This window comes from Papilio machaon, chromosome 27, assembly GCF_912999745.1.
Source record: "Papilio machaon chromosome 27, ilPapMach1.1, whole genome shotgun sequence".
Taxonomy (NCBI): domain Eukaryota; kingdom Metazoa; phylum Arthropoda; class Insecta; order Lepidoptera; family Papilionidae; genus Papilio; species Papilio machaon.
In genome coordinates, this window is record NC_060012.1 from 3247124 (window position 1) to 3257080 (window position 9957).

At 31.2% G+C, this 9957-nt stretch overlaps 1 protein-coding gene across 2 annotated transcripts in view; it reads left to right on the forward strand.

Annotated features, from left to right (window-relative positions):
* The window catches only part of LOC106709441 (E3 ubiquitin-protein ligase CBL), a 66099-nt gene extending 57715 nt beyond the window's left edge, over positions 1-8384 (forward strand). The window contains exons 9-13 of one of the 2 annotated variants that reach the window (XM_045684640.1): positions 780-868; positions 5964-6204; positions 6897-7009; positions 7223-7835; positions 8167-8384. In XM_045684640.1, the coding sequence (XP_045540596.1) occupies positions 780-868; positions 5964-6204; positions 6897-7009; positions 7223-7835; positions 8167-8384 (1274 nt within the window). Of the gene's footprint in view, positions 1-779; positions 869-2179; positions 2350-5963; positions 6205-6896; positions 7010-7222; positions 7836-8166 lie in introns of those variants that run through there. The other variant, XM_045684641.1, reaches the window with a different exon arrangement.
* Positions 8385-9957: the final 1573 nt, after the last annotated feature.

Sequence of the window (9957 nt, forward strand, 5' to 3'; positions counted from 1 at the left end):
TGATATTTAGATCGCGGACCTTATCTTTGACATGACTGGTTTAAAACATCTCGTTTCTGTCAAAGATAATTGCAGATATCGGAGCCTACCTCAAATTAGAGGTGACTAGGTCATAGTCAACTACGCTGGCCCAGTGCGGGTTGACTTGACACATATCATTGAATTTCTTCTCAGATATTTGCAGCATCACGATGTTTTCCTTCATCATAAGAACATCAGATAAATGTACATATGTAGATCGAAAATCGAAAAACACATTGGTACATGGCGGGATTCGAACCCAGGACCTGCAGATTGCAAGTCAAGTGCTTGACCCCTGAGCCACCGACGCTCTAATTGCAGATATGATATACATAAATTTTAGTCTCAGAAACCAACGCTAAGTAAAACAAAATTAAATATAGCAGAGTATTTCAGTGTAATGTCAACTTTGGATAAAATTTCGTACAAATGTCACCATAAGAGCTATAATGGATAGAAATTGAAAGCTCTAAGTAGATGGCGCTAGTGTTTAAAGATGGCTGTCATCTGTCAAATTTGTATACCTCAGTGGTTTAAAAAAGTTGTTTTTTTTAAGTTAAATTTGTATGGAAGTTTTTGCGTTGTATGTAAAATAAAGTTTTTTTTTTTATATCTATGGTATTTTTAATGTCCACTCTTAATAATGCAGATGTCTATAGTTAGTAAAGAGTTTTTTTCTGATAAATTTTCTATCTAAATACAACTGTTATAACATTTTGATCATTTTTTTTTAATATGTTTTTTATGTTTATTTGTAGGTTCAGATAATACAGTATCTAGTGGTGCGAATGGATGGACATCGCGGAATACATTCAATGGATTGACAGATGACATCGATGATCCAGAGGTAATTTTTTTTATTAATTTTTCATATTATTTAATTAAAAATATGTTTAACTACCTACAAAATAGGGTCTAAACACGTGTTTTTAAGTCGTTTACTATTTTCCGGATAAAAAAAATATAGGAAAAATGTCTTATATTTGTTACCGAATTTTTTATCAAATGTCGAAAAAAGATTGACTTTTGAGGTTATTCTGAAAGGAACTTTATCTAATTTAAATTAAAAATACAAACATTGTTCTATTTTTAGCCGACTTCAAAAAGAAGGAGGTTATATTCGTAACAGAAAGATCGCAACGTAATTGTGTAGAAAAAACTTTTACGACTACAGCGCCATCTATATGTCAATTTAATTTTAATAACAACGCCATCTTTTGGCTTAAATAGTTTAAATTTTAAATGTGTTTCTTGGACGCAATAATCACAGTGATTTTGAAGAAATTCTTGTGTTTTGTATTTTGATGAAGAATTAAGGGAGATGTGGCGTTTTCACGAAAAAATAAGTCTAATAAATAATATTTTTTTTTTGTTAATTTTCATGGCTTATTTTGGGTTAAATAAATTATAGCTGTTTTTTGTGTTATGTTTTGCAGCATGTTTTGCATTTTTGATTGTGTGTTGGCATGTTTGTGTTGTTTTGGGTGTTTTCATTGTGGCAGTTAATGTTTTGTGTTAACTATAACTGTGCTCTGTCGGAACTTAACTGTGTCATAACTTATTGTGGAGAGCAGTGATTGTCAGACTTATTTCTTTCACCGCCCCCTTTGAAAATCAATTATATTTCAGAGCCCCCTAATTTTTATTCAGCCCTAAAACTTAAAAACCACAATTTCATTACTTTAATTAATTTCAATGCCCTCCATTTTTTTGGGCCCCTTATCGTCCTCTCCTAGTTTCAAACGCCACCAAGGGGGCGTTATAGTCCACTTTGGGAAACACTGGTGTAGATTGTAATTTTTTTTTAAATTATTCACAAGTAATTCAAGCTCTATATGATTTTTCATTTTTAGATGTTAATTAAAGATGATATTAACTGCTAATTTAGTTAATTTTATTTAATATTGACTGGATTAAAAAATAGTCATAAATTCTTAGAAAATCTATAAAATTTTGAATGTCGTAAAATACATTTTCCGAACTTCAATACATCATTTTAATTAGTTCTGACTTATTTTAAGAATAATTTTTTTTTTGTCTTTAACGAAAACTTTGATGTGTTTTTTTTTTGCTTTTTTAAACTGTGAACAAGACACAGTTAAGTTCCGGTTCAGCATCGTATAGCATCTCACAGTAATATACATTATTTATTTTCCAGAGACGCGCGAGAAAATCACCGCATGCTTAACTTTGTTTGTGAGGACTTCCTTGTCTCGTCTTTTATACATTCGGGAAAATATTACTGTGCGTTTCCACTGTAATGACACTTGTTTTTACACTAAAGAGATTTAAATACAAAATACACTGATATAAAGAACGTAATACTTACTTTCCCTCACACAGTAATATACAAAACCATATCAACATAATTAGTTTCAATTACAGTAATTAACAATTTTGTCAATATATTTAACGATAATTAAAAAGATTGTAGGATCTGATATACATTTATTGGATAGAATATAACATTTCAATACAGCAACACGATAGGCGTGTCAAACTTAACAACTGAGATAGAATCAGTAATCTGATAAAACCAATACTTAGATAGAACTAGTACTCGGATAGGACCAATACTGAGATAGAACCAGTACTCAGATAAGATCAATACTGAGATAGAACTAGTACTCGGATAGTACCAATACTCTGAGATAAAACTAGTACTCGGATAGGACCAATACTGAGATAGAGTTAGTACTCGGATAGGACCAATAGTGAGATAGAACGAGTTAATATTAGTACTCGGATAGGACCAATACTGAGATAGAACTAGTACTCGGATAATACCAATACTGAGATAGAACTAGTGCTCGGATAATACCAATACTGAGATAGAACTAGTGCTCGGGTAGGACCAATACTGAGATAGAACAAGTACTCGGATAGAACCAGCGGAAAAGATTAGTTCACAACGTTCGTCCTTAAATGTCTTTAATTAACATATATTTTCATCCTTTACATTCTCTTTGGAAATAACAGAGACAAGTGTCAGTGCAGACGAAACCTACATTATTTCATTTAGTTTTTAATGTTCGTGTTTTTGTAAATCGAAAGCAGTATTCTTTGAATAGTTTTGGAATCTTATTTATTAGATGTAAATGTATAAAAAATACTTGCAGAATTTTAGAATTGACGATGCAAACTTTTTTGCGCATTAGACCAGGACGTTGATGACGTCATCACCTCTCGTCCCATGTTGTTGCGTACGAGTAGTAAATAAAAGACAGGATTTGTAAACACTAGTGATTATTATTTATGTTTAAGATTATAGAATGCTGCTTTTAATATGTACAGTCAAACCTGGATTATTGAGAGTCCAAGGATCCATGATATTTTTTTAATAGCAGAGATTTCTCTCTAAAATCCTAATTCCTTGCTTGTGGAGGACTTCCTACTGAACCGAATAATGTCTCTCGATCAAGGTTTCTCTTTTATCCAGGTTTGATTGTATATCAATTAAGACTTTGTCTCGTTTTGGTTTTTGAAATATGTTTTTTTTATATTTTTTACATGTTTACCTTCCTTTCTCGTCTTTTATTGCATGGTTTTTTTTGCAATTCCTTTTGTTTTAAACCTAGTTATTTATAACTTTGAGGATTTAATTGTTGAAAATTAACTTTTTTGTCAATAGATATGTGAATTAAATTCAGTGTTTAAAATTTGAAATAGCACAATGATTTTTTTTAATAATACAAACAAATTAAATATAAAAATTGAAAAGTTAATTTGAAATAAATGATTTCGTTTTAAAATGAAATCATAATATTTTCAATACCAAAATGAGAGAATATATCATATACTTTATATTTAATGAGGTTTTAATTTAAATAAAACAATGCAAATAGAAATTGAGACTTTAATATAATCAGTAATAAAGTTGATATTTAAGTAACACGTTAATTTTGTTGTTTGCTTGCATTTTTTTTTTTGAATCGTCTGAGATTAGTCAATTTTTCAAATTACATTATCTTTAATTTCCCACCATTTGCTAATAACATTGAGAAAGGGGAGGAGATAGGTAGTAAGGGGAAATAACGTTTCTTTTGTACATTCTCTCCTCTGTTGGAGATGTCTATGTGTTTGTTATAAACAAATCTGAAACTATCTTCAGACGACTCAAAAAGTTTGGCGTGAATTATACATATTGCATGAATTTATACATTTATGTTTGATTGTAGGTTTTTTTTTAAATATTAGTATAGTTCGAGATGTGAAAGTGGAACAACTAAATAGTAACTAGTACAGTCGATGACAAAAACTGGTTGATAAAATATTAAATACTATTTCTTTACATTAATGGTTTAACTTTCTTGTCACGATTTTTTTAGTTATTATTTAGTAAGACTGGTAATTAGTATTTTTGACTCTTACTCTAATAGGTGCATAAAAAAGTATACCATATCAAATGCAATCAAATCCGGCTATAATGACATCAGAATAAACGACAATACTCAGTCATAATAACCGATTGTCTCTATAATGGGTACAAACAGACCGGGACGAAGAGTAGAGCAGATTATCTTAAATAAATTTGAGCTTTATGCTAATGTAACAAGGTTTTATTTTACTCTTCACGTCTGTTTTACACTTGCTGTTGATAAAAAGATGTGCAAAGTAAAATTAGACCTTGTTGCAATCTTATAAAACTCAATTTTATTTGTGACTAGCTGTCACCTGCGACTCTGTCCGCATTGAACATAAAAAAGAGCCTATGTGTTCTTTCAGACTTTCTACATCTGTGCCAAATTTTATTAAGATCCGTTCAGTCGTTCTGGAGATACATTCAAACATCCATCCATTTAAATCCATTGAAACTTTCGCATTTATATTTGTAAGAAGTAAGATAAAAAATCTAGTCTGCTCTCCGCCCCGGTCTATCTGAAAGGACTGTTATTTTTGGATTATCTGAAATGTTTCGTAAAATTAAATAATTTTGTGTAATGATTTTTTTTAATTATTCTTTGTTGCTCAACCCTTTTTATTTTGTCATATTTACTTATTTATTAAATAATTTTGGTACTTACCTTTTACGGTTTCTATTTGCTATAAAATATTTTTAAGAATAAATGTAAATAAAATTAATTGTTTAATTTATAATAATTAAATTAAACATTGACTTAAAATTTAATTTTAATTTTTACACAATTTAGTTATTATTATTTAATTTAATGAATTTAGTTTTGGTGCGATTTAAATTACTTTCGATTTTGTTAAGACTTTTAAAATCGATTAATTAATCGATTTTTATTTAATTTTAAAATGTATTATTTTATTTCATTAGTATTGTGAAGTATTGTTTATTTAAATTAAGTTTACTGGTATATTTCTTTAAATTAATTATTTGATTACATTAATTTTATTTATTTTTTAAATGTTGACAATATACGCTTGGAGATGTGTTTATTGTGTTTTTTTTTACTATTTGCTTTTATTTTCAGTAGGATTAATTGTTTTATATTTTTTAAAATATAATTTTTATAACTAGGAAAAATACGGGCTAGTCTTTGAGTTGCGGAAAATCGAGTTCATATAATTATTACTAGGATAAAGTACTTTCTCGGTCTAAAGGAGATCTTTTGAAAAAGTTATCATTCAATCGTCAATAAATATACGGTTACATGCAAATAAATGTTTCAGGATTGCATAAATAAAGACACAGATTTTTTTCCCATTAGGCCGATTGATTCTATTGATTTGATCGACCCAATGGGAAAAAATGATAAATACCCAAAAATAAAAACACACATAAAGTTGTCTCTGTTCTTTCTGAAAAAAGGAAAAGGGATGATAATAACTTGTATAACTAATTTAATTCTAAACCTTGCTAACTTACAATTTACATACATCGAAGAATCCGACGAAAAAGGCTATATTTCAAGGTCATTTAAGAGATGTAACTCTTTTCGTCGGATTGTTTGATATAACATAAGTAATAACGTTAGGACTGGGCGGAGTTCAATGCGGCGACGTCTACAATAGACTCGTTGAGGCCCGGTGTGAGGTCGCCGGTCGCCTCGCCGCGGCACTCGCCTCGCGCGGCAAGAAGAGCCGCTGCTTCAGCTGAGAACGCGTACGGGGAACTGCGAGCCCCTCCCCTGCCTCCCAGGAAGAGTCTCTCCCCTGCCGAGCCCGCGATCGCCGCGGCCTCTAGTGTACAGGATATCGCAGCAGCGGCTGCTATGGGTATGTACTATTTTATGAATTTGTCAGCGCAGAAAAGCCTCATGTCCCTATACATCAGCTACCTTCAAGTCAAAGCTCTGTCAGAATCAGTCCAGTTATTTCGGAGATAAGCTAGAATAAAGGCGAACTACAACAATTAAAAAAAAAATAGATTTTCACTATAAGCATCACAAGTACATCGTGTTCGCAAAATATTTTTTTCATACATACAGACATTCCGATTTTAATGTATGTATAAAAAAATAAATATTTATAACATGTTAACATACTTTATAAGTTTGGATTGTTTGATTTACTTAGTTAAGTTTGATAATACTTACAGTTATTAGTAACTTACTATAGTCATGAGTTATTAATTCCACCCTGAGCCAAAAGCTACAATTTAGATGAAACGGAAAAATCTGTTATAAACAAAATAAAATATTCCTTTATTTCCGATAAACTCCTAATTACACAAAACTGGCACAGATAACTTACCTATCAGCAAATAATATAAGCTTATCCTTAGCATAGATTATCTATAACTCATTTAGCTACCTATAAATGTCTTCAAATATCTTGGCTCTTAACTTAATGCAAGTGTTATAACGTAGCGGGATGCGGGGGAGAGTTCAATGAACAGCGCCGATTTACCGTCAACATATTTGAAAAGATTTATACAACCCATAAAACTTATGTTCCATTATCCATAGAACCAAGACGAAGGTCCTCGCTGGAACCTGAACCTGATTCACGTCATCATCTAACCTCAGTGATTACAGGATCTACTGAGACCATCACTGGTCTTATAGATACCAGGCACGAGGTATGTAGCCTTTATTACATACCAACTCCTTTGAGTTGTATGTAACTAGAAGTTATGTGATAAAAAAATGTTTAAGCAAAATAAATTTTGAAATTGATCGCTTTTTACGGAAAATCTGCATTTTACTTCAGATGAAAACATTTCGATTTTGGATTAGAATGGAATATGCCACAATAATAAATCGATTATGTTTCGTATGACAATGAATTCCAGGTTCCACCAGATCCGAGAGCATTTGAGAAACCTCGTCGTGCTTGCACCCCGCAGTCCAACAGCCGGCCTCTGCCCGCGCCGCCGCCGGAACCTCGCACACAGACCGACGACAGACCGACAACCGACAAACACGACAGACCTGAAACACGAAATATACCGACCGAAAACCGACAAGAAAGACACAATGATCACACGAACCGACACGCATATGAAAGCAGACAAGACAGACCAAATGATAGAGATAGGCCAGAACGAAACGATAGGCAAATTGACAATAGACAGTCAGAACGTCACGTTAACGATCGAGAACGTCACGTCAACGAACGTCACGTGACAAATGACAGGCACATAGAGTTCAGACAGCCGCCTGAACGACCACCTGACAAACCTGACAGACAAGACAGAATACAGAATACTGATCGATCTAGTTTTGATAACACTAGAGTGGAAAGTCGAGGTCCTCCAAGACAAAGGTCTTTACCATCCTCAACCAGTGGTAGTATTGACCACCAGCCGACGAAGTCAACGACAATGCCCAAATTTCCTTCAGAAGATGCCAAAGACCCGCCCTACGAGAATGTCAGCGTTGAAAAGAACGAATTAGCGGTTGCACGTAAGTTTTTTCACATATTTGAGACGTGAAATTCACAAAAAAAATAGATTTTTCTCAAAATAAGCAATTGTGTATGAAGTTTTGTTTTTTGTTTTTATGTTATTAATATTTTTGATAACAGTCTTTAAAAAATATATAAATTATAATTTTTATCTTGAATGGACATTGGTCCTTCGAGTCAGATACTTCTCGATCCTTCAAGTCGGATATTTAGTATTGTTAACAGTCACTAAGAAATTTCCTAAATGTAATATAATTATGGCTTCCGAATCTACATTAAAATGGGCTATTTTTAATAACTAAATAAATATTAAATAATTTTATTTTCCAGCAAAGAAAATAAATCCCCTAACACACGACAAACACGGAAGAAAGTACGGCGATAATGTGTCGTATGAAAATATAAATCTGGATTACATTGCGCGTTTAGTTGGTGAAGGTTACCCCAAGGATATAGTCGTGCGCGCATTGGGCATTACCAGGAACGATTTAGAAATGGCTTGTGATATATTACACGAATTCGGTTCTAAAATTCAAAATAAATGCTAGAATAAACATTATTTATGTTTAAATTAAAACTTAATTTTAAATTAATTTGGCTTTAATCTTCATTTCTATAAAACAACAAAAATTATATAACTTCTGTTATTAAACATATTATACTGAGTTAAAAACATTTTTACGTAAATTAAATTGAAAAGAATAATTGCAATTATGAGATATTATAATTTTTGTAAACTAATATTTCGGTATTTGCAAAATTTGGATCAAATAAAAAATATAATTTTGTTAACTTATTTTTTTTTAATATTTATCGTCTCTACAACGCGTGGAAATCGTAATTTAAACAGAAAAAAAAGGTTATAAAAAAGACAATCAAAGTCAAGAAAACAGCTTAAACTGCGAATTCAATGACATTCAAATTTTGTTGCTTTTTTCTACTTTAGTTGTGCTTACAAAATTTATAAAATCTCTTAACCATGGGTTTTATTTCGAGTAGTGACATATGACATTTTCTTTGTCACAACAGAGACAATAAAGTGTCAATACTAGTGTCAGTCTAAACCCAAAGTGACATGAACTATTTTTTCAGTATTCTTTTATGTAACCAAATAATAAAAATCCGAAAGCAATAAATCTTACCGTTCCTAAACAAGACGTGTGCCTGCGATTTCTATGTCTAAAGTTTGTTGCCTCAAAATACGTGTTATTTATACATTAGACAATTTGTATATTTTACGCGTTGTATACACTCGTAATGTATACACTCGGTTTGTATATTTACTCGATTATGTAATTAAATTTTAAAATAAGATTTAACTTATACTGGTTTTATTATAAATTTAATTGTAACGGACAAAGATTTAAATAATATAGTTTTGTCTTAGCTTCCATATAAGTTGTTATTAAAAACGAAAAACTTGAGAGGTGTGTTGGGACACCCGGATGGAACGAAGTTCCTTTCAATTAATTAGTGAAGGAACCAATGTTTATTCTATGAATAAAAAACTTAAGTCTTCACAAGAAGTACATTTTATTTCTATGAATTTTCGTTATATATTGTCACGTCGTTGCCATGGTGAAGTAGCGCTCATTCGTCGTTAACATACTTACTATAGCAAAAAGTGTCGTGACAACTTTTCGTAAGAATTTTTTCCGTCTAGCCCCCTTTAACAACGCGCGATAAGGAACTTCGTTTCAAAAAAAAGTACATAAACATAGGTTTTATAGTGTCTAAAAACTTATGCATATTGACAATGTTTTCAGGTAGTTAAAAAAAAAGTGTTTTTTCATTTACACGGTTATACATATTGTCATAATATTTATAAATACAAATCATCATAGTGGAATTCTACGGTGTTAATAATGAATTTAATACTTTCTGTAATATTTATCTTGATAGAAATATCTATATATTTAAATCTTTGTTCGCGATATATTTCTAAATTAGAGCACAACAATAATATGTAGTACTTTTAAATATAATTAAAAAAAAGCTTCACAAATAAACTTCCTTGTAAACATTTTACTGTTGATTTCTGAGATCAAAATGTCTATTTAAAACATAATGTAGCTTTTAGCAAAGATAATGACATGGGTGATGATATTTTATAGAGATCTT